At 47.1% G+C, this 25,694-nt stretch overlaps 1 protein-coding gene across 4 annotated transcripts in view; it reads left to right on the forward strand.

Annotated features, from left to right (window-relative positions):
- Positions 1-25,694, forward strand: part of GRIA1 (glutamate ionotropic receptor AMPA type subunit 1) — a 468,260-nt gene that overhangs the window by 347,567 nt on the left and 94,999 nt on the right. For all 4 annotated transcript variants that reach the window (XM_068278380.1, XM_068278381.1, XM_068278382.1 and 1 more), the window contains exons 7-8: positions 13,881-14,048; positions 18,003-18,107. In XM_068278380.1, the coding sequence (XP_068134481.1) occupies positions 13,881-14,048; positions 18,003-18,107 (273 nt within the window). The remainder of the gene's footprint in view (positions 1-13,880; positions 14,049-18,002; positions 18,108-25,694) is intronic.

The raw sequence follows: 25,694 nt of genomic DNA on the forward strand, positions 1-25,694 counted from the left end.
GCCGCGCCCCTCCTCAATCGTGCACTTGTGACTGGAAACATTCTGCACATGTGCTGTCCTTGCCACGCCCCTCAATTGTGCACCTGTGACTGGAAGCATTCTGCACATGCGCTGTCCTTGCCACTCCCCTCCTCAATTGAGCACCTGTGGCTGGAAGCTTTTTGGGCATGCACTGTCCTTGCCACGCCCCTCCTCAATCGTGCACCTGTGACTGGAATCGTTCTGCACATGCCTTAACTAACTGTGCAGGTGCAGAATGCTCCTGGCCAACGGAGCGCAACCAAGGAGGTGTGAAACTTGGATCACGCATAAGCAGTAGTCCACAACTTTAGCGTGTGTGACAGCTGAACAGAGGCATCTGGGAGGAGACCAAGTGACAACTTGGGGGGGAGAGAGGGTTGGAAGAACCCCCAAGTAAGTAACACTCAACTTTTTCCTCCATCTCAAGTTTACTTCAATAAAATCAGGACCCCTGGGTAATTGGCCTTTATTGAAGATGTTTTTTAGAACGTCTCTCTGGACAGTTTAGCAGAAGCTGTCAGCGCTCAGATTTCCAGCGTCACACTAATAATAGTGTAATATATTTATACCCACTTAAGCCGCGCACATTTGCATAGAGAGTGACATGCAAGCAGCTGCCTGCAGAAGCCGGCGTGACGTATTCTGTGGTTTTAGTCATCTGAACGAGGCACGGATCTGACTCGCCTGGCAGCTTCTCCAGCCATTAAACCAAATCTAAAAATTATATTTTCACCGCCCCAGTTCACGATTCAAAACCCGCGATCCGGTGGTGAGAAGCGCGGTGACATGTAAGCGCACTAATATACACCGCGCCAGAGCCGGTTGTCCTCTGTTGACAGGCTCATGACGACAGATAGGTTGAGCGATTATTATCATCATTGACAACATGTGGGAAGAGCCAAGCTTCTCCCCACAGACTGCTCTTAGTAATGGTACCTGTTCACTCTCTCCCTCCCCCCCCCCCTCCGCCACAAGCGGGGTCGCATGACTCACCGCGCATATCTGTCATAATATTTAACGCCTAAGTAAGTATATCCTGGAGTCTTAGGAAACCAAGAGACATCGCGCCGGTATTTAATTACTTCCGTTCTGCAGCTTCTTCTGAGCACTTTCTTGAAAAGAATACTTGCTTGAAAGGAAGCCCTCCTGGTTAGCTACATTAAAGGGGAACTTCAGCCTAAACAAACATACTGTCATTAAGTTGCATTAGTTATGTTAATTAAAATAGATAGGTAATATAATCTCTTACCCACCCTGTTTTAAAAAAAACAGGCAAATGTTTGTGATTTCATGGGGGCAGCCATCTTTTCCATGGGGGCAGCCATCTTTTTGGTTGAAAGGAGGTGACAGGGAGCACGAGACACAGTTCCAACAGTCCTGTGTCCTGATCACCCCTCCCAGCTGTGCACGCTAGGCAACGAGACCATCAGAAATCCCATCATGCTTTGCACAGCATCAGGGGAAAAATGCCCGGGCAGATTTCTTCTGTGCAGCTAAAAATTAAGCTTGGGTAAGAAAAACAAAGTTCTGATGCTGTGAAACTGTTAAAGAAACACCAAGCCTTTTCAGTGCTGCTGCTGAGTAGATTTTTAGTCTGGAGGTTCACTTTAAATGAAGGAAAACTGAGATAAATTAAAGACCAGCATTTTTTAGTTAACTGGGGCTTTCTCCAGCCCCTTGTTGGCTGTGGACTCCTTCATCGTCCTCACAGGCCACTATGTTGTCCCGCAGTCAGCTCCGGGGAATTCCCTAGTTGCGCTCAGTCGCACTCCACTGCGCATGTGTGGTCACACCCATGTGCTTAGAAAAGCGTGTGCTGTGTGAACCAGCCCTTTACTGTTTCTGTGGCTAGTGGCCACACCCCTGGCCTTGTATGAATTCATCTGGACTGGGTATGTGCGAATAAAGTCTGCACATACTCAGTAGGACGAAACCGCTCGTGCACTGCTTTTTCCCTCCACACACAAGGGCTTTGTATGCCGAAACCAGATGTGCATGTACACAAGGGAGGGGGGTACAATAGACCTACTTGACGAGCTTTTGTTGAGTGGATTTAGAGGGACTCAGAGCTGGAACAGTGGGCAGTGAAAGGATCCAGGAATCCTCTAGGGTTCCTACAACTGAAGTAAGTATATAATATTATTATTTATACTTATTTACAAAGAGGTAAGTATTATTATTTAGTATTTATATAGCGCTGACATCTTCCGCAGCGCTGTACAGAGTATATTGTCTTGTCACTGACTGTCCCTCAGAGGGGCTCACAATCTAGTCCCTACCATAGTCCTATGTCTATGTATGTATCGTGTAGTGTATATATCGTAGTCTAGGGCCAATTTAGGGGAAGCCAATTAACTTATCTGTATATTTTTGGGATGTGGGAGGAAACCAGAGTGCACAGAGGAAACCCACAAAGACACGGCTAGAACACACGAGCTCTGTGAAGATAGTGCCCAGGCTGGGATATGAACCGGGAACCCAGCACTATGGTGTACACTTTAAATGTACACAAATCTTTCTACAGAATCCAATATTGTAGGACAACCTTTTATTACACACAGACACACACACAAAATTACATTTTCATACATTTTATACACTTGTTGAACATCCTAAAAATAAAAAAAAAGTGAAATCCTGTTTAGTGATATCTTTCTAATCATATTGCATCTCCCCAGCTTGTCCATAACCCCTTGTGATGTGTCAGGCGGCGTCATTTGAGGAGATGCTGCTTGCTTAGCAATACTTTCACGTCGGACCTGACTACTCTGACATTGTTCTTTAAAGCATAGAGGTTAATGGCTTATATTCCCAGACTGATTTCAATATCAAAGGGAGGAAGTTGGAGAGCAACTTTATCCTGTGTGCGCAGAATGCTCAACTTTTCAATGAAACAGCATTATGCAGACTCCCGGAATTGTAATTACTGAACATGCATGGCATAGCTCCTAACTGTCCCTCTTTCCCCCTCATTTGTCCCTCTTTGGGAGCCCTGTCCCTCTGTCCCTCTGTCCCTCTTTCCTCCTCATTTGTCCCTCTTTCAGAACTTTGTCCCTCTTTCTATGTAAATATATATATTTCTCTACTTAAAAAATGTTTGACTTTAAACTGTGTTCCCATCCTTTAAATTGATATATTACTCATTTTAAAATGTTACTATAAAGGAAAATGAACCTGGATAGAAAGCACCAATGTGGTTTGAGTTATAAAACAACATTTTTCTTATGAAATCTTTATGGTATGCGTGACTAGGGGTGTGGCGGGGTGTGATCAGGAATGTAGCGGAACTGTCCCTCTTTCTCATCTCGAAAAGTTGGGAGGTATGGCATAGGTATCAGGGGTGTAACTAGAAGGGAGCAGCCCCTGTGATCGCAGGGGATCCCAGAACTATGGGGGGGGGGGGGGAGGGCCAGCTACTAACCTTTCCTTCCCCCGATACAGGGGACTATACTGCAGATCAGGTGTTTTGGGGCTACACTTGTTATGGGGGTGAAGACCATGAAGACCACACTTGTTTTATGGCCCTTGTGAGATGGGCCCCAAGGCTGTGAGGGTCACCAGGGGGAGGCAAGGGAAGAGGTGTGACTATTGGGTGTACCCATCAAAGGTTTCATGGGGGGCCAGATTATCTGTAGTTACCCCACTAATGGGTATGTACACCTATCTACAGGATCAGCCATGACAATAAACCACTGACAGGTGTGACTCAGAATCAGAAAAACTTTATTCGCCACCTTTGACCATGTCACACCTGGAATTGCACGTGGTTACATGGCATAAGACAAAAGAGCAGTAAACAGACATTCAAGCAAGCATCAATGCATTACAGATGAGCGTAATCCTAAACAGTGAGTTTCTGTGCAAGTCCTTGGTGATCACCACACTATGGAGGGGATCGTCTTTGGCCTAGGGAAAGGATGAGACCAGGAGCCCTTATGTCGTAGTATCGCTAGGACAAGTGCAATAAAGGGTAATAAATACTCACAAAGGTGGGTTGCACTTATGCAACCAATGGCAAATGCATGTGGGAAAAAAACCGTTTCCGCTCGGAATCCTGGAAGCCGCTGGAACCGGGAGGTCGCTCTCCTCCTGTGGTCTTATACACTGGTGGATATTCTCACCAGTAGCATAGCGGCACCTCAGAGAGGTGAAAGATACAGAAGCAAGTTGGTGGAGGCGCCCTTAAAACTTATCAGTATGTCAATATTGGAGTGATCAATAAAAAGAGGTATCTTACCTCATTGGAAGACTTGCATAGGTGGAAAAAGGAGTCTTTATTAAAAATAAAAGGTTAAGCTGTAGACTAGTCTACAGCTTAACCTATTTTGGTTCCTGGACGTAGTTTCTACGTCCAGGAACCATGCGCGCTACCGCGCCCGATCGCGCGTGTGCACGCGCACTCCCGGCCGCGGATTCGGTAGCCAGGGAATCAATGTATCGGGGTATGGAGCCCGAACAATGATTCCTCTCCCCCACTGAAAAAGCGACAGCTTCTCTCAGAAGCTGCGCCTTTTCTGGCCGTTCCCTTCCCGATGCGTCACTGTAAGCGTATGTTACGCTTAGAGTGACGTCATGTAAACAAAGTCATGGCCGCCATCTTGTGGCCAAAAAGTAATACTACACCTGTAAAAAATAATAATTTAAAATTAACACACATTTACATTATAAATCTATTGTTTACCTCCCACCCTCCCAAAACTACCCAAATAAAATGTTTACAATAAAAAAAAAAAAACATTACAATAAAAAAAAAAAACATGTAAATATTTACCTAAGGGTCTAAACTTTTTAAATATCAATGTAAAGATGAAATATTTCTATATTTTTTTTATTTTAAACTTGTAAATAGTGATAGATGCAAAACGGAAAAAATGCACCTTTATTTCCAAATAAAATATTGTCGCCATACATTGTGATAGGGACATAATTTTAACAGTGTTATAACCGGGACATATCGGCAAATACAATACATGAGTTTTAATTATGGAGGCATGTATTATTTTAAAACTATAATGGCTGAAAACTGAGAAATAATGATTTTTTTCCATTTTTTCTTATTATTCCTGTTAAAATGCATTTACAGTAAAGTGGCTCTTAGCAAAATGTACCCCCCAAAGAAAGCCTAATTGGTGGCGGAAAAAACAAGATATAGACCAGTGCATTGTGATAAGTAGTGATAAAGTTATAGGCTAATGAATGGGAGGTGAACATTTCTCACGTGAAAACGACGGAACCTGAATGGGTTAAAGAGAGAGTGAAGCAAGTATAAATTCTCTTTTTTAACTTGTATTCCTGTCAAGGACCATAACCCCTGCTATACCGCCTCTATCCTGCGGCAAAACGAGGGTTTTATACCCCCCCCCCCCCCAAATTCCCTCTCCTACCTCCGGGGGGCGCTTCCTGATGAGGCAGAGCTTATGGCTGTAGCTCTGCCTCTCAGCGTGTCAATCCCCGCTGATCGCCGCCTCTCCCCGCCCCTCTCAATCTGCCTTTACTGAGAGGGGCGGGGAGAGGCGGAGAACAGATTGGCGCGAATGGAGGCGGGGATGGGGCTCATAGCTCTGCCTCCATGAGCAGAAAAATCCACGACCAAGAATGTCATGGATTTTGCAGAGGGGATTTGGTGGGTATAAACCCCTCGTTTTGCCGCGGGATAGCGGCGGTTTAGCAGTGATTATGGTCCTTGGTAGGAATACAAGTTAAAGAGAATTTAGACGTGCTTCAGAGTCTATTTAATCTTTTAATTAATAGAGACTCCTTTTTCCACCTATGCGAGTCTTCTAATGAGGTAAGATACCTCTTTTAATTTATTACTCCAATATTGGCATATAGATAAGTTTTAAGGGTGCCTCCACCAACTTGCTTCCATAATCATAAACATAGTGGTGATAACATTGCACAAATGGGACACAGAGGCTGGCCCGTGACCCTAGGGGCTTACATATGAGAGATTGAGTGAGTTCAGGAGAAGGACCGCCTGGGGGAAGAAAGAGTTCCTGTGCCTGGTGGTCAGGGGAGGACTGGGACCTTTTGGCCTGGGGGGGAAAACAAACTAGAGGCCCATGTTCATGGCAGCCTCAGCCCAAATGGTCCCCCCACACACACTTACTGTATATCCAAAGAGGGACTGTCCCTTCAAAAGAGGGAAAGTTGGGAGCTATGATGGTAAGAGAGCAGACAGTTTTTATCCCCACAGACCCTCCAGGCAAGCCTCTGCTCTGCATCATGCTGTGTATATTTACTTTCCCGCCCTCTAATTGCTAATTGGGCTTTTACTTCCCTCAGCCAACCTAGTGGTTCATATTGCCTTATACAATAACCTGAATGCAACAGGCCATGCACCAGCCCTAAATCATTAAATGAGAGGCAGCCTGGGGGGAAATCTCCCCCCTTCCCCCCTGGCCAGTCCTCCCCTGCTGGTGGTTCTGGTGGAAATGGTCCGCCAGGGGGGAGGCGGTTGAAGTAGCGCCAGCCGGGGTGTGAGGGGTCATTCAGTATCCTATACCCCCTACACCGCGAACGGTTGGTGTGTAGAAGGTCCAGGGGTAGCAGAAGTGACCCAATGATCCTCTCCGCAGTGCTGATGACTCTTTGAAGTTTCAACCGGTCACTTGCGGAAGCGCCTGCGTACCAGACAACAATGGAGGAGCAGTGAAGTGAATAACATCTCATTAGAATGGCTGCTGTCAAGGGTTTGGATATATACATTTAAAAGCGCCGCAAGGTAAAATAGGCACAAGATATTGACGATAGTAGCCTATCTGTAATTTTACCAATATTCAGCTATCACCCTTTATCGATAGTGGATGGTATTTAATACCAAAATTTTACAATCCTTCTTTACACTTTAGTAGTAGAATACCAATAAATTTACCAATATTCTACCATCGGCTTTCTGGCCGCCAACATTTCTAGACGCCCCTTTATTACATCCGCACGTTACTGCTAGTTCATGATGACAAGGAATGAAGGACAAACCACTCCATATGCTCATGGCAAGTGGAAAAGTGTAAAGAAAGTCTATTTCTAACAGAGTCATTGCATGAAATTCAACAGCAGCGCCTACTGGTCAACTCCAGCATAGCAGTTAGTGTTGGGCGAACAGTGTTCGCCACTGTTCGGGTTCTGCAGAACATCACCCTGTTCGGGTGATGTTCGAGTTCGGCCGAACACCTGACGGTGCTCGGCCAAACCGTTCGGCCATATGGCCGAACTAAGAGCGCATGGCCGAACGTTCCCCGAACGTTCGGCTAGCGCTGTGATTGGCCGAACGGGTCACGTGGTTCGGACCCGAACGCGCTCTGATTGGCCGAACTGTCACGTGGTTCGGGTAAATAAATACCCGAACCACGTCATATCTCCGCCATTTGTCTGTGGGTTTAGCTTTGGGTAGGCAGGCAGGGTAGTTCGCGCTCCAGCCACGCTAGCCAGGGTCCCCCCCAGTCATTGTGTGTCACTGCTGGGAACAGTAGTACACCGCTCGTTCAGCCACACTATATAGCATTCTGTGTACTGTTCTGTGTCTGCTGGGAACAGTAGTACACCGCTCGTTCAGCCACACTATATAGCATTCTGTGTACTGTTCTGTGTCTGCTGGGAACAGTAGTACACCGCTCGTTCAGCCACACTATATAGCATTCTGTGTACTGTTCTGTGTCTGCTGGGAACAGTAGTACACCGCTCGTTCAGCCACACTATATAGCATTCTGTGTACTGTTCTGTGTCTGCTGGGAACAGTAGTACACCGCTCGTTCAGCCACACTATATAGCATTCTGTGTACTGTTCTGTGTCTGCTGGGAACAGTAGTACACCGCTCGTTCAGCCACACTATATAGCATTCTGTGTACTGTTCTGTGTCTGCTGGGAACAGTAGTACACCGCTCGTTCAGCCACACTATATAGCATTCTGTGTACTGTTCTGTGTCTGCTGGGAATAGTGGTACACCGCTCGTTCAGCCACACTATATAGCATTCTGTGTACTGTTCTGTGTCTGCTGGGAATAGTGGTACACCGCTCGTTCAGCCACACTATATAGCATTCTGTGTACTGTTCTGTGTCTGCTGGGAACAGTAGTACACCGCTCGTTCAGCCACACTATATAGCATTCTGTGTACTGTTCTGTGTCTGCTGGGAACAGTAGTACACCGCTCGTTCAGCCACACTATATAGCATTCTGTGTACTGTTCTGTGTCTGCTGGGAATAGTGGTACACCGCTCGTTCAGCCACACTATATAGCATTCTGTGTACTGTTCTGTGTCTGCTGGGAATAGTGGTACACCGCTCGTTCAGCCACACTATATAGCATTCTGTGTACTGTTCTGTGTCTGCTGGGAACAGTGGTACACCGCTCGTTCAGCCACACTATATAGCATTCTGTGTACTGTTCTGTGTCTGCTGGGAACAGTAGTACACCGCTCGTTCAGCCACACTATATAGCATTCTGTGTACTGTTCTGTGTCTGCTGGGAATAGTGGTACACCGCTCGTTCAGCCACACTATATAGCATTCTGTGTACTGTTCTGTGTCTGCTGGGAACAGTGGTACACCGCTCGTTCAGCCACACTATATAGCATTCTGTGTACTGTTCTGTGTCTGCTGGGAACAGTAGTACACCGCTCGTTCAGCCACACTATATAGCATTCTGTGTACTGTTCTGTGTCTGCTGGGAACAGTAGTACACCGCTCGTTCAGCCACACTATATAGCATTCTGTGTACTGTTCTGTGTCTGCTGGGAATAGTGGTACACCGCTCGTTCAGCCACACTATATAGCATTCTGTGTACTGTTCTGTGTCTGCTGGGAATAGTGGTACACCGCTCGTTCGCCACTGTATAGCATTGTGCTCTGTGTCGCTGCTGGGAATAGTGGTACACCGCTCACCCGTCACTGTATAGCATTGTGCTCTGTGTCACTGCTGGGAATAGTGGTACACCGCTCACCCGTCACTGTATAGCATTGTGCTCTGTGTCGCTGCTGGGAATAGTGGTACACCGCTCACCCGTCACTGTATAGCATTGTGCTCTGTGTCGCTGCTGGGAATAGTGGTACTGTATAGCATTTCTGTACTGCCACTGTACTGCTGCCAGTCAGCGTGTACTGTAAGGATAAGTGAAATGAGGAAGAAATCCGGTGAAAGAGGGAGGGGCAAGGGAAGAGGTGTTTCCCCTGACGGTTCACGTACAGGCCACAGGGGAGCACCCAAGAAAACCCACTCAATACCGCCCATGTTGTCCAGGACAACAACCCTCACAAATCCAAAAGAACAGGACCAGATAATTACTTGGATGACCTCTCAAGCGTCCAGCAGTGGGTTAAGCAGCACCAGCACATCACGCACGAGGTCCGAGTCCTCAGCCAGTTACAAGGAGCCAGTGGGCACAAAGCTGACACAACCGGCAGCGACACCACGCACACAACTGCCAGATAACCAGTCCGATGAATTACCTCAGGACACAATGGGGTATTCGCAGGAGCTATTCCCAGCCCAACAAACTTCCACCTTTCAAAGGTCAATGGAGGAACAGCCAGAAATGTTGTGCCTGGATTCACAACCGTTAACTGTGGGAAATGCACCGCGCACTGAAATACAAGGCGAGTCCGAAGAGGACTCGGAAACCCAAATCCCAGAGCAATTTGGGCAGGAGGGGTTGCAATTGCAGGAGGTCGGCCGACAAGATCTGGAAGACGACGTTGGAGTGTGCTGCGCAGAGGTTGTTGTGGGGAGCTCTACTCCACGGCGGTGGCCCACAATGACATATGACGAGTTTGAGGAAATGGAAGAGGAGGGTATGGACAATGTGGACAGAGACCCAGATTTTGTTTGTGAACGAGAACATCGCCGTCGTAGCAGCAGCACAGATGAGTCTGTTGAAGAACACACTGCTGCACGAGTTCGCCTTGTGCCACAAGGTAGGCGGCGCGCAATTTCAGGCACCACAAGCGTGGAAGTTCAAGTGAGAGGCAAAAGAGGAGCAAACAGAAATCGCCAGCAAGGAGGCAGGTGCTCCAAAGTCTGGGCTTTCTTTGAAGACTGCACTGAGGATGTTACCATGGCGATTTGCAAGGTGTGCAAGACCCGCCTGAGCAGGGGGAAAAATATTAACAACCTCTCCACCACCAGCATGAGCCGTCACATGCTATCCAAACATCCCACTCTTTGGGCAAACGCGTCAGGACAGGGTACCAGAAACAACACTGCCTCCCTTGGGTTCACCAGACCCGCCTCAGCAGCAGCAGTAGCCCAGCCATTGCGTGGTTCACAACATTCACAAACATCAGACGACGCTGACACTGTCACTTTCCGGAGTAGTGCTCTTGAGGTCTCCCAGTGTTCATCAAACACAACAACCAACAGCCCTTCCGTGTGCAGCGCTACGGTTCAGTTGTCTGTGTCGGAGATGTTTGAGCGCAAGAGGAAATTGCCAGCAAATGACCCCCGGGCCATGGCAGTAACAGCCAGCATAGCCAAGCTTCTGGCCTGCGAAATGCTGCCATATCGATTGGTGGAGACAAACAGCTTCAAGGGCATGATGTCAGTGGCCATCCCACGTTACGTGGTTCCCAGCCGCTACCACTTTGCACGCTCTGCAGTGCCTGAGTTGCATGAGCACGTGGTCAGCAAAATAACCCGAAGCTTGAAGAATGCCGTTGCCTGCAAGGTTCACCTCACCACTGACACCTGGACGAGTGCGTTCGGCCAGGGTCGATACATCTCCCTTACCGCGCACTGGGTGAACCTTGTGGAGCCTGGCAGCGATTCCTCACCTGCTACGGCACGGGTGTTGCCCACGCCACAAACAGCTGCACCGCCGTCCCTCCCACTGGATAACAGCAGCACCTACCTCTCTGACTCCTTCTCCTCCAACGCATCTCAAAGCTGTACCTCATCCGGAAACGCTAACCCAGCAGCAGTAGGATCGTGGAAGCAGTGCAGCACAGCTGTTGGCATGCGTCAGCAAGCGTTGCTGAAGCTAATCTGCCTTGGGGATAAGCAGCACACAGGGGAGGAAATTTGGAGGGGAATAAAGGAACAGACGGATTTGTGGCTGGCACCGCTGGACCTGAAACCGGGCATGGTTGTGTGTGATAATGGGAGTAATCTCATTCGCGCTTTAAGGTTGGCTAAGCTGACACACATCCCTTGCCTGGCGCACGTGATGAACCTAGTAGTTCAGCGGTTCCTGAGGACATACCCAGGCGTGCCCGATCTGCTGTTGAAGGTGCGTCGAGTGTCCAAACATTGTAGAAATTCCAGTACTGCTTCGGGGGCACTCGCCAAGATGCAGGAGCGCTTCAATCTCCCCCACCATCGCTTGCTGTGTGATGTCCCTACGCGCTGGAATTCTACGCTGCACATGCTAGCCCGCTTTTGTGAGCAGAAGAGTGCAGTGGTCCAGTACATGACGGCGCAGTACCGAGGCGCATCCGGCCAGCTGCCAAGCTTCTGTGGATCCGATTGGGCCAACATGTTGGACCTCTGCCAAGTCCTCCAAAATTTTGAGCAATCCACGTTGCTTGTGAGCAGTGACAACTCTTCAGTCAGCATTACCATACCACTGCTGTGTTTACTGAAGAGGTCGATGTTAAAAATCAAGGAAACAGCTGTCATGATGCAACTGGGGGAATCTGAAGGAGAAAACGATCAGCGTGATGGTACCAACATCAGGCCATCCGCCTCAGGGAACGCTGGCCCCAGCAGCTATGACGAAGAAGAGGAGGAGGAACAGCTGGAGTTGGAGCAGGAATTTCATGCCACCACTGACGAGGGCCAGAGCGGTGCACGTTGGACTTCCACAATTCAACGCGAATGGTCAGCAGAAGCAGACCAGGAGGAAGGTGACGACTATGATGCATCACAACAACTATCACAACGCTCACAAGAGGATGATGAGGATTCTGGTAGGACTCTGGCACACATGGCTCAATTCATGCTAGACTGCATTGAACGTGACCCACGCATTGTGCGCATTCTGGACAACACCAATTACTGGGTTTATACCCTTCTGGATCCACGGTACAAACACAATGTTCCAAAACTGCTTGAAGAAAGAGTCAGACAGGTCAAAATGGAAGAATACCAGCAGGCCCTTGTGGAGACTTTAGAGAGGAGATTGACATCCTCCCCCTCCTCTAGCCAGTTGTACGCAGACAGACTGACTTCCGCAAACCCAGGACGACCAGGAGGGCAGCAAACAACGCAAGCCGCAGCTAGTACCCAAAAGGGAATGGTATCGGCAGTGTCCTTGGAGTGGGAAAATTTTCTGACACCCATGCAGCCGCAGCCCACTGAACAGCAAGCGTGCAGATCCACCTCCAACACCGATCGCCTGGAGAAGATGGTCAAGGACTACATGTCAGATGGCGTAGCTGTGTCGAACCATCCATCTGCACCCTTCAACTATTGGGTATCGAAGCTAGACACCTGGCACGAACTGGCAATGTACGCAATAGAGGTGCTGGCTTGCCCGGCAGCCAGCGTTATGTCGGAACGCTGTTTCAGTGCTGCCGGAGGCATCGTCACAGATCGGCGTATCCGCCTCTCTACAGAAAATGCAGACCGTCTGACTCAAATTAAAATGAATCAATCCTGGATTGGAAATGACTACGCAACACTCCAGGACCCCAACCAAGTAACATGACCAATGAACATCTGGGATGGTGTTGCGTTTCCGGGCCCTGTTTATTGAACCTCTCATCTGTATTACATTTATGACTGCATGGCGGCAAAAAGCATTGCTGCTATATCCGCACGCTTTCTGTCCACATGCAAGGCCTGGGTTGTTGTGTCTCACAAAGCGTGGCCTTCTCCTCCTGCGCCTGCTCCTGTTCCATCACGTCTGCTGCTGCTGGGTTAGCGTTGCCGCGTGGTCCCTGTTTATTGAACCACTTATCTTTATTACATTTATGACTGCATGGCGGTACAAAGCATGCTATCCGCACGCTTCTTGCCCTCATGCAAGGCCTGGGTTGTTGTGTCTCACAAAGCGTGGCCTTCTCCTCCTGCGCCTGCTCCTGTTCCATCACGTCTGCTGCTGCTGGGTTAGCGTTGCCGCGTGGTCCCTGTTTATTGAACCACTTATCTTTATTACATTTATGACTGCATGGCGGTACAAAGCATGCTATCCACACGCTTCTTGCCCTCATGCAAGGCCGGGGTTGTTGTGTCTCACAAAGCGTGGCCTTCTTCTCCTCCTGCGCCACCCTCCTCCTGTTCCATCACGTGTGCTGCTGCTGGGTTAGCGTTACCGGTCCCTTTTCCTGGAACCTCTTATATGTATTACATTTATGACTGCATGCCGACAAAAAACATGTTACCTGTGCAAAGAAAACAGACATTTCCCGCATTTAAAAGACAGTTTTCCCTTTGAAACTTTAAAATCGATTTTCTCAAAAACTATAAGCTCTTTTTGCTAATTTTTTTTTCCTCTTGTACCCACTCCCAAGGTGCACATACCCTGTAAATTTGGGGTATGTAGCATGTAAGGAGGCTTTACAAACCACAAAAGTTCGGGTCCCCATTGACTTCCATTATGTTCGGAGTTCGGGTCGAACACCCGAACATCGCGGCCATGTTCGGCCTGTTCGGCCCGAACCCGAACATCTAGATGTTCGCCCAACACTAATAGCAGTCACCATTCAACCTGAATTTATCACAGTACGGAGACTTGTGTAGGGAACAGGAAGGGACTTGACTTGTGTCCTGCATGTAATAGGCAACCAGGTGAGGAAAACAGCAGGTTCATCGGTTTTACTAGTCAGTGTGTTGATAAGATAGTAGTCTAGTTGGGTTATATTTAGTGTATTTGAAAAAGCTTACTGAGTAAGGCCTAAGTTTTATCTCTTTTTTTAATCCCCAGTATACCTCTGCCCTGACATACGATGGTGTTCGCGTAATGTACGAAGCCTTCCAGAATCTAAGAAAACAAAGGATAGACATATCTCGCCGCGGCAATGCCGGAGACTGCTTGGCCAATCCTGCTGTTCCTTGGGGACAAGGGATAGACATCCAGAGGGCGCTACAACAGGTACGTAAGCAATTCATAAAAGCATGAGACTAGAGATCCTGGATGTTATTACATGCCACCATTCTGTAATCCAGGGACTACAAATGGTGCCCCCCCCAGCCCATCTCTAATGGGTCTACACATTGTTGACATCCTCCGCCATGGTGGCCCCACACAGCCTGGCGGCTCGGGATCAGTGAATAATTGCGCACAGCGCCTATGCATAAAAATGGCGCCGCATTAAAAAGATACGCTTATCGCTATTTATCGTTAGTACTGCATAATAATGGCGCACAGGGAAAAAAGAAGAAAAACGGCACACACTAACGTTATTTATCAATAGTGGCACACACTAACGTTATTTATCAATAGTGGCACACACTAACGTTATTTATCAATAGCGCCCTACATAAGCCAAACTGCAGACGTTATTTAACTGCAAAACGGGGAATGGATTTAATGTACCACTGGGTTTGGGTCTTAGGGTTAGGCACCACCAGGGGGGTCTTAGGGTTAGGCACCACCAGGGGGGTCTTAGGGTTAGGCACCACCAGGGGGGTCTTAGGGTTAGGCACCACCAGGGGGGTCTTAGGGTTAGGCACCACCAGGGGGGTCTTAGGGTTAGGCACCACCAGGGGGGTCTTAGGGTTAGGCACCACCAGGGGGGTCTTAGGGTTAGGCACCACCAGGGGGGGTCTTAGGGTTAGGCACCACCAGGGGGGTCTTAGGGTTAGGCACCACCAGGGGGGTCTTAGGGTTAGGCACCACCAGGGGGGGTCTTAGGGTTAGGCACCACCAGGGGGGTCTTAGGGTTAGGCACCACCAGGGGGGTCTTAGGGTTAGGCACCACCAGGGGGGTCTTAGGGTTAGGCACCACCAGGGGGGGTTTAGGGGTTAGGGATAGGTACAGAGAGGGTTCTGTATGTTAACGGTAAACAACAATAAGGCTTTAACGTTAAATAACAATAAGGCTTTAACGTTAAATAGCGATAAGCGGCAAACGCATTAGCGGCAACACCGTGCGCCATTATTCGCAGGCGCCATTTTCAGATGGATGCTGGCGGCTCATCTTGCAAGCGTAATAAAACCAGGGACGGCATAAGCAGGACTAAGACCCCAGGGCAAAGGCAACCTGCCCCCACCCCAGCAAAGTCAGTGCCAAGGGCCCCCGGTCAAGTAACCACACCCCTCCCAGGAGGTCTCCCCCAACTGCTCCCCAGGGCCCCTGCACGATTTATGGCTTTGTCACTCACCTGTCCCGGAGCACCTTGCTTCATCTTCGTCCTCGCTGTCTGCCTCTTCCCCGTGACCTGAAGCATGTTATGTGTAAATATTCATGGAGAAGAAGCAGGCAGTGGAGATAAAGACAGAGCATGAACCGAGCAGTGTACTGGGGCATTCAGCGTTGTATACAAAGGCGCCAAAAGTATAAAATCGGCTAAAATAGTTAAAATTGCTTGGAAGGCAATGGTGGACTTACCTTCTATAAGCAAACACAAAAACTGTCAATTTCAACACATGAATTTTATTGGTATACTCCACAAAATGTTGCAACGGGTTTCACAGGTGTAGTCCTGCTTCTTCAGGCAATAAAAAAAGGGGGAGCACTGAAAACCAGAGACAGAAAGTGGGTACATCAGATCCATACACAGTCAATGTTCACATTTCAGATTTTGTTCACCTATTGCATGATTATAACTTAACCGATTTCAATAATATTCATGTGATATATAGTGGTAATACTGTGGTGTTTAGCGCTGTGATATGGCTTTGGCCAGCTAGCATATTGTGCACATTATATATATATAGGAATAATAGTGAATTATAGGTTATGGGATAGCCGGGTGTTTGGGCATACTATTGCCAGGTATAGGGGAAGAAAGACTAAGAAAGTCCAGTGTTTGTGTCCTTTTTAAGTGACAAGGGAAAAGGGGGGCTGTGTTCAGACTATGAGCAACACATCTTGAATATTGAGTATAAGGTATTGGGAGACTGGGACAGGTGAGTTACAACAAAGACACAGGGGCCCTAGGAGCAGTTGGGGGAGACCACCGGTGGGGTCCGGAGGCATGGGGGGGGGGGGGTTCAGCAGTCAGGGGCCTAGAGGTAATTTACCCCTTGCCTCAATGGCACCATCAGCCCTGCATTAAACAAGTGTGGTCATCATGATTCCCCCACCCAAAAAGTCCACAATGGGATGGAGGGAAAGTTAGTAGTTGGGGGCCCACAGCTCTGGGCCCCTTTGCAATCGCAGGAGCTGTTCCCCATCCCAATAGTTACACCTCTGCTGTTATCCTAGAAAACCCAGTGAATTTTATTTTAGCATCAGTGATAAGTACGGTAACCATAAGGTTATTTTATGAAACGTTCCTAATTTTTTTTTTTTTTGCCTTATCTTTCTTCCTACAAAAAAAAAAAAAAATGTAAACATCTAACAAGTGATACGGTACTAAAAATAAGCTGAGAAAAATATCAAAGTTGAATTACAGTGATCAGAAACAATTTTTTATTAGTATTTTTTCTTTTTTTTTTTCTTGGGAAATGCTGAAAACATTTACAGGTAATAACAGAAATGCGTAAAGATATCACTGATATAGGTTTAGCAGCATGTACCCCCCCCCCCCCCCCCCCCCGACCATCTTGTCAAGGTAACCTAAAGCAAGGCTGTCATATTACCAGTATTTCCTGTTAAACAATTCCAGTTGCCTGTGCCTGGCTGTCCTGCTGATCTCTTTGCCAACAGTAGTGTCTGAATCAAATCTGAAACCAGCATGCAGCTAATCCAGTCTGACTTTAGTCAGAGCTCCTGATCTGCTGCATGCTTGTTCAGGGGCTGTGGCTAAAATATTAAAGGCAGAGGTTTAGCAAAAGAGCCAAGTAATATGCACTAAGGAAATAAATATGGCAGCCTCTATATCCCTCTCACTTTAGGTTCCCTTTAAGGCAAAATGTACATTTATAAATGTCCTATTTGTGCACTAATTAGTGCAACCCCTCAATGGAGGTGTCTTAAGTGGATAAAATGGTATTATACTCTTAATTAAATCTAACATTTTGGTAACTACTAACTACTTATTCTTGTGTATATAAAAGAACATTTAAAATCATTCCTTGTGTGTAAAGTTGTTTATTTTCTCTGCATAGAGCAGTACAGGCTTGCTTATCTCTGGTTATTGGCAAAGGCAAGAATCTCCCTGCTCCTGTGTATTCACTCTGCTTCTCTCCTCCCTCTGCTGTTGCCAGGGTGATATGATTATTCAGCAGAGGAAGGTAGCAGAGTGAAGACACAGGTACAGGGAGATTCTTGCCTTTGCTGATGACCAGAGATAAGCAAGCTTCTACTGCTCTCTGCAGAGAAAACACGTTTTTTTTAACACAGGGAATGCTTGGGAATGCTTTCAAATTTTTTTTATGAAACAAAAAGAATATTTACTAAAATTTCAGTTTTGGGAGCATAGTTCCACTTAAATCATGGTCGGAAATGCTGATTTCCAAGTTTTGATTTCCGAGTAGTGTTTTTTGGATCATTTTTTGCATTCTCTGATTGGCCAAATACTTCCGAGTTGACTCTCCATTCTCTAATTGGTCCAAAGCTTTCGAGTTCTGTGATTGGGCTCAAATTTCGGAGTTCTGGTAATGCAGTATTTCCGCAGAAATCTGATTTCCGAGTTCCGATCCGAAATGCAAGAATTTCAATTCCATGAAATTCAAATGAGTGTCCCTAATCCACAGTTATTGCAGGAAGCCCATGTTTTGGGGCCACAGGACCCCTTCATCAAGGCTGTGATAGGACTGAAAAGGTCCTTGTGGCTCTGAAACACTGGCTTATAAAAGTGTCAGGGATTAAATGGCATCAGTGCCTTCACATGGAGAGCTGGACTTTGTATAACATTGCTGTTTGGGTTGCTTAATCTGGCCAATCACCCACCTGATTCCCACAGGCGGTAACTTTTTGCCTTTTTGTCTTTCATAAAGGTTCGGCTGGAGGGTTTGTCTGGCAATGTGCAGTTCAATGAGAAGGGCCGACGGACAAACTATACGCTGCATGTTCTGGAGCTGAAGCATAAAGGTATCCGGCAGGTAAGGATGTGGCCTACTCTGTTTTTTAGTAAAAGGGACAACTGTAAACCTGGTACACTCTTTCATTTATAATTGGCCAATCACTGATTAATTGTACCACCTGCATGTAGCATGAGGGTTACCTTCACAATCTGCTCATAGTAATATCTGTTGGCCCTGGTACTACATGGAGTTGGTAAAATTGGTCAGTGATTGGCCAATCAAATTTGAAGGTGTGTACCAGTCTTTAGTCATACAGGGATGTAAGTACATGAAACTGCTCACACTTGTGAACTTTATTAATTAGTCATTGTGAGTCACTCTCAGGTCTGTACTACAATCTTGTGCTGCCTAGTGCTGAGCACAGTCACCCCCGGGTATGGTAGGGCAGTGTTGTGTTTGTGCTGCTAAAATCATTGTTCTATATTTTTTAGGTTTTATATAGTAATTTTTTTTTTTTTTATAAAGGGTAAAAGTTCACAGTTCAATGAGTGATACCTTGACCCAGAGACAAGGTCCTCTGGCACCCAAGGTTGAGACACCAAAGTGCCCCCTCCATCCCTTCCACCCCAGCCATCACACACTGATTGAAATTAGACTGAGGCGCCCCAGGGCCCCCAACACCTTGATCTCTAGTTATCTGGCTTGCAGTCACTGCCATGTATCCCCTTTTCTTATTTCTCTCTGCTTCAAACACAATTAGGAATGACAGCTGAGTGAGTTGTGTGCCCCCTCCTACACTGTGCCCTGCAGCTGGAGCCTCTCTCACCTCTGCCTTGGCCCTGCCCTGCGCCCCCTCCTACACTGTGCCCTGAGGCTGGAGCCTCTCTCGCCTCTGCCTTGGCCCCGCCCTGCACCCCCTCCTACACTGCGCCCTGAGGCTGGAGCCCCTCTCGCCTCTGCCTGACCCTGTGTGTGCCCCTCCTACACTGCGCCCTGAGGTTGGAGCCTCTCTCACCTCTGCCTTGGCCCGGCCCTGCCTTGACCTTTATAAAAACTTAACTCAAAAACTATAAAAATAAAATAATAGAGATATGAAATTTGTAGCACAACGCTACTTAAAGGAGCACTCCAGCGAAATAAGTAAGCAGTTAAAATCTGACAAGACTGACAGTTTTTGCACTAGTCCATGTCCTCATGGGGATTCTCTGGGTTTTTTTGTTGTTGTAAGACTTCTTTTAGGCTGGGAACACACAAGGCAGAAACGCCAGCGTTGTGGAAATCGCAGCAGAAAACGCACATAATGCAAGTCAATGGGCTGCATGAAAAAGCGCATATGTTTGCATTCAGCAATGTGCGTTTTTGAAAAGCAACATAATTATGGTTCTGCTGACCTCAGAGGGGACACATTTGATTAATACCATTTTTTAAATGATATACGGTACATTTTAAAGGACATCCGAAGTGAAAATAAACTCATGAGAAAAACAATTGTATCTATCCTCCTTAGCCCAAAAATAAATTACTTTTTCGAAAAAATATCCCACAGTTAGTTTTATTTTATATTTGAATCTAGTTTTTAAGTTTTTGCTGTTTCATTGTCTTTGCTCTATGACTCCTTCATTGAAGTGTGCCAGAGCTCAAATTTATGGATTATTGAACCTTTTTATCTCTTTCCTGCTCTCAGAAGCCATTTACTGACAGGAAAGGGTTTTATGGCTGTATTTACTCATCAGTGACTGTCACTTACATACCTGATATTTAACTCTTTCAGGTAAAGAAAGAAAAAAAGGAACACAGCATAGTTATTTGAGTGTTAGGCACTGTACATACACATGTCTAACTCATCATGTCACCTCGGTTGTCCTTTAAGAATAAGTTTTAAAACTTATGGTGCTCTGTATCCAACCATTCCATAAGCAAGGCTGTTCCTTATCCTGGTGGTCTTATGACCTTTCTGAGCATTGACTACATCTTTATACAGTGGACACAAAAAATAGCATCTGCTGAGGTTTTAAAGAGCCTATACATACCTATACATGGCTAAAGAGATGGTCAAGGAGGTGGGTCTGGGTAATTTTGGCTTACATGCAGATTTCATGCAAATTGCATGCAGCCAGGAGTTGGGCCAAATTGCAGGAACTGTGTGAGGGCTGGTGCACACCAGAGCGGTTCTGCAGCGTTTTTTAAAACGCGTGCCGGGAGAAAACCGCTTGGCTAATGAAAGTGAATGGGCTGGTGCACACCAGAGCGGCTTGTTTTTCCTCCAAACGCTAACTCGGGGGCTGCAGCATTTTTTAGATTTCTGAGGCGTTTCTGCCTCAATGTTAAAGTGTAGGAAAGTGGAAAACCGCTCCGGAAAACGCCAGATCAGAGCGGTTTTCCAGGCATTTTTGTTACAGTAGCTGTTCAGTAACAGCTTTTACTGTAACAATATGTGTAATCTGCTTCACAAAAACACTCCAAAACCCGCTAGGTATGCTTAGAAAACCTCTCTATACATACCTAGAATCGCTCTGATATCTGCTTCAAAAACCTCCAGCGTTTTGAGGATCTGCTAGAGCAGGGGTCCCCAAATGTTTTGGGTTGAGGGCCGGGTCAACATACTTCAGACTGCTGGGGGGCCAGACAGACAACATACATAAAATGATGTAGAAGTCTTTGCGGGCCAGACAGTGAAGCATACCCAGGTGACAACCTGCAGTCCAATTGGACAACAGTGTCACCTGATGTGGAATTTGATTGAAAACCAGCGAATTACTGCTTTCTGGCTTCCATGTGGATGGGTGGTGCCAGCACTGCTATTCTACTGTATATGCGGACCATCAATATTTCAAGATTTAGCTTACTGCATCTATAAGTAATACATTTTGTGTGGGGGGCCGGTAAAAAAGCCTCAGGGGCCACGTTCGGCCCGCGGGCCTCAGTTTGAGGACCACTGTGCTAGAAATTTTGGTGTGCTCTGGGCATAAGACTGGACTGGTTAGGAAGCTACACAAAATTTAAATGCAAGCAAATGATGTGCTTCTCACTGCTCCTCTCTGTTTAGGAAATTATTATTAGATAGTAACACTAGTCATTATCCAGATGTTATGCTAAATTTTTCTTATGGTTAAAAAAACAACAACAACTAAATCTGAAAAGCCTCGGGGTGTGTCTCTGATAATGCGATATTCCTGCAAAATAGTACTTAGCAAGATGCATGCTGGGAGATTATCCCTGATTATCTGTGTTACATCTCTGCAATAAAAGTCGATGGCTCTTTATTCTGCTTTCCAGCCTATCTTCATTGAACATACTGAACTCTTACTCTTAGAGACTCTGTAACAAAATGTTCAGCCTTATTTATTCTATCCTATAAATTCTTACACCTGTTCTAATGTGGTCGGGATTACTGCAGCCTTTTCTAGTTGCACTGTCTCTGTAATAGATCTAATCTTCTTTTCTTTGTCAAGCCTTGTCGAGCAAAAGAGGAATGCACTGCCTCTGCCGTGATAGGGAGAAGTTATGCAAGCCCCCTGCAGGCTCTCCTGTGTGTGTATGAGTCACAGGCAATGTCTCTGCTCACAGCCAGCATCTCTGCAAGGCTGTGGAGCTGAGACATTTTAAATAGCTGTGAATGAAGAGAGATCAGTGCAGAGCCCAGACAAGCAGCTAAGGCAACATGTGGGAGTAACATTCCAGCAGTCAAGTCACGTTTGAGAGGAGCTTCTGCAAACAGGCACCTGCTCTGATGATGTACTTCCTGTTTGGCGGCCATCTTCATTGTTTACAAAAACAATGAATAAAACAGTGATTTTATCACCAGGAAAACAGCGGGAGCTGCGAAAATGTCACAGGGGGGATAGGAAAAGACAACATACAGGCTGGTATGTTTATTTATGTAAGACTTTCACAGTACAGATTCTCTCTTTAACCTTTTGTGGAATGGAGGGAGCCCGAGGTGGGCTCATAAAATGTGAAAAAAAAATATACTACCTGGTCCAGGGGGCTGAGCGGATCAGGTAGCCACCATCCACGCTGCTCTATGCCGCTCCTGAGGCACGCACTGGCCCACTTTCACTTTCGTGACCCCTGGGTCATGACGCAGCAAGGAGAGAGATGCGCGTTTTGAGCAGGGAAGCACTGTCCTCTATTTAACCTGTGAGATGGAGATGGCCACAAATCTTGTCGCTAATCTCGAGGGGCTATAGCATGGTGGGGGGGGGCAGAGAGAGGCGGTGTGGGGACACAGAGCCATGTCATTAGGCAGAGAACATGCCTTTGTGTGCCATCTGCCCCCGAAGATCCACCTCAGGTTCTCTTTAAGACCAGAGCAGTCCAAGTGCTGTGATTGGCTCACAGTAATCATGGTGTCAGGAAGCTATATAATGTCAGCGTCCCTGGCATAACAATAGGAGAAGCCCGGGGCCCCCCTGGGGCCTGCTCATGGCCGTTTTGGGGGGGCAGATGGAGTCACAGCATGAGGAGAGCTTTGCGCATCAGCGGGGAGGAGGGACAGTCCCCCCCCCCCTCACCTCGGGCTCTCCCCTCTGTGCTCCCCTCCTGCATCTATCTAAGTGTAAGCAGCGGCGGCAGCAGCTATAACTACCTCCATTCACCACGGAGGTTGCCGATCTGCAAGGGCTTCACATTACTTCCTGTTAAAACAGGAAGTAATGTGAAGCCCTTGCAGATCGGAGACCTCCGGTGGTGAATGGAGGTAATTATAGCTGCTGCTTACACTTAGATAGATGCAGGAGGGGAGTGCAGAGGGGAGAGCCTGAGGTGAGGGGGGGGGACTGTCCCCCCTCCCCGCTGATGTACAAAGCTCTCCCCTCATGCTGCGACCCCTCCTGCCCCCCCAAAATGGCCATGAGTGGGCCCCAGGGTGGGGGTGGGGGGACGCTCAAATTCTTGCAGGGGGGCCCGGGGACTTCTAGTTACGCCCCTGGTCAGCGTGACAGCAGAGCGAGCAGGTGCAGCAAGGTGGACAGCAGCAGGAACAGTGAGAGCAAGCAGCGCATGCAACGGGGATGACTGAAATCCAAATATTCATCCAGAGCTGAAAGATTCTGTTTAGATAGGAATATGAGTAAACTACTTCTTATCTGGCAATCAATATGGGGTTTTTGAATTTAAATAATAATAATTCTACTTTATAGGACACCGGACGTGAGAGGGGTATGGAGGCTGACATATTTATTTCCTGTAAAACAATACCAGTTGACAGAAGGAAAACAGAGAGAAATGCACCCTGTATGTACCGTATATACTCGCATATAAGCCGACACGCGTATAAGCCAAGGTACCCACTTTTCCCTCAGAAAGCAGGAAAAAGTGATTGACTCCCGTATAAGCCCCTCCCGAATATAGCCCCTTCCACAGTAGCCAGATGTGCCCCCAGATCAAGTCAGCCCCCCCCCCCTCTCCCCTGAAACGATTGGTGTCAGCACACAGAGTGTATCTGATTATTGGTGATCTGCAGTATCACCTATAATGCAGATATACACCTGATTATATGGTGATCTGCAGAATCACCAATAATACAAGTATAGCTTGACACAAGACACCTAATGTAATGTGAGTGTTTGGTGCAACAACAGTAAGAAAGGTTATCTCCCGAGGAGCGGGAGATACAGACACTACTGCAGCCAGTGGACACCTGAGGCGCAGGAAACCTCTGACTGTGTAGACCCCAACCTCCTTAAGAGGAGGAGATGAATAATGTACTGCAGCCAGGAGTTCCCTGATGGATCGGGAATCAGACTGTACTGCAGGCAAGGATTCCCTGATGGGCTGGGAATCAGACTGAATTACAACCAGTGGACTTCTATAGGTAAAGTCCCCTGACTGGGCTGTATGTAAGAAGGACTTCCTGAGGAGCAGGAAGTCTTACAGCTAATGGACACCTATTGAGTTGGTGTCTCAAGGATGACAGAGTGACTGTTCACCCCAGGGATGAGTGACAGCCAGAAGGGTCATATAAGCCAGGTCGGCAACACACGAGCAGATAAGGTACAGAGACAGAAGGCTGATTCGGTGTCAGGGTACAGGCAAGGTTGGCAACAGGTAGTCAAATATGCAAGGTACCGAATCAGAAAGCAGGAGAGAGGTCAGCAAAGCTAGAGATCATAACAGATAACAATATAGCACAATCCTAGTCTGGGTGTGAGGTCCTTGGTCTTGACACCCGGGAACTAGTCTGAAGTATAACACAGTAATATCCTAGACTTAGGTGTGAGGTCCTTGGTCTCAACACCCGGGAACTAGTCTGGAGTAAAACACAGTAATAACACAGCAATCTCCTAAAGCGGAATCTGTTTCCAGTTCCAACTGGTTCTAACACACTGTAGGATCTGACTGAGGTCTGAGTGCTCACACGTGTGTATTCGCAACGGCAGACAACCAGCAACTGACAAGCAAGTTCTATATATACTACCGTGCTCCGCAGCGCCGCTCCCAGCCACTCAGCCAATCAGGAGTTCTGCTGGGATCAGCTCATTGGCCTGATCAGCTGATTCCCCTTCTGCTGGCATAAAGGTCCTGTCGCCTGGCGTGCACGTAGCTCTCCATCTGTGTGCACTAGAAGGACCAGGGAAACCAGAGACATGTTGCTGCGCGGAAACCGACGCCGGCCTGAACGCGGAGACGGCATCTCCGCTATTCATTACATCCCCATAGCCAGATGTGCCATAAGGATGATACAGATGTGTCTTAAGACACCACTAGATGGCGTCATAGATATGAGACACAGCGATTGCCACACAGGAAGAATCCCCAATCATTTCACTGCTGACACATTGCTTGCACGCTCCGCTCCACAAGCCGGGGGACACAGGTAGTCTTGAGCAGCGCACTTTGCAGACCATGTTGCAGGGGATGGGGGGACAGACACAGCAGGGAGCCAGCTGACAAGAGCAGGATCACTAGTGCACAATCCTTACACTCCTCTGCCAGTAACAAAACCTGCTCCACCATCCATTCTGCTCCACTGACTCACATATAAGCCGAGGGGGAAACTTTCCAGCACATTTTTTGTGTTGAAAAATTAGGCTTATACGCGAGTACATACAGTATTATAAGTATTTAGCCTGTCTAATTACTCCTCATCTGTGACTAATCACAACTGTAATTAGATCTATCAACTTTCAGCTCAGGAATCTCCTCTGCCACGGCAGAACAGCTAATTTGTAAACACAGGAGAACCCTATGTCTGCTTCTTTGAAAGCAGGAAGTAGACACACTGCAGATTAATTGCAGGATTGGTATCCGCTGTAACAAAATAAGTGTTTTTCTTTAAAGGTTATTATGCTGTTGCTTATTTTTTAGAGCAGAGAGGAAGTTCTGAGTTCAGGTCCGCTTTAATACAAAGATTTGGTTTACGGACGACTTCCTACTTAACTTGAAATATGGAAATCATTCCATGTCTATACAGAATTGCGCAAATATTACTGCAAATCGATGCGGACCAATCAAAGGCTTTCACTGCAAGATTTGAGGAGTCCATTTAAATTTTAGATGTTTATAATAATTGCAGCAGCATAATCCTGTATCATAATAATTAGCATCATTCTTAATCATCTCATTAAATGTATTTGCACCTCAATGACAATCCCTGATGACTAATTTGGTGCGCGGAGATTTGGGCAAGACATTAACGCAGTTCAAACGTCGCTGGCTCTGGTG

This window comes from Hyperolius riggenbachi, chromosome 3 (genome assembly GCF_040937935.1).
Source record: "Hyperolius riggenbachi isolate aHypRig1 chromosome 3, aHypRig1.pri, whole genome shotgun sequence".
Classification (NCBI taxonomy): Eukaryota; Metazoa; Chordata; class Amphibia; order Anura; family Hyperoliidae; genus Hyperolius; species Hyperolius riggenbachi.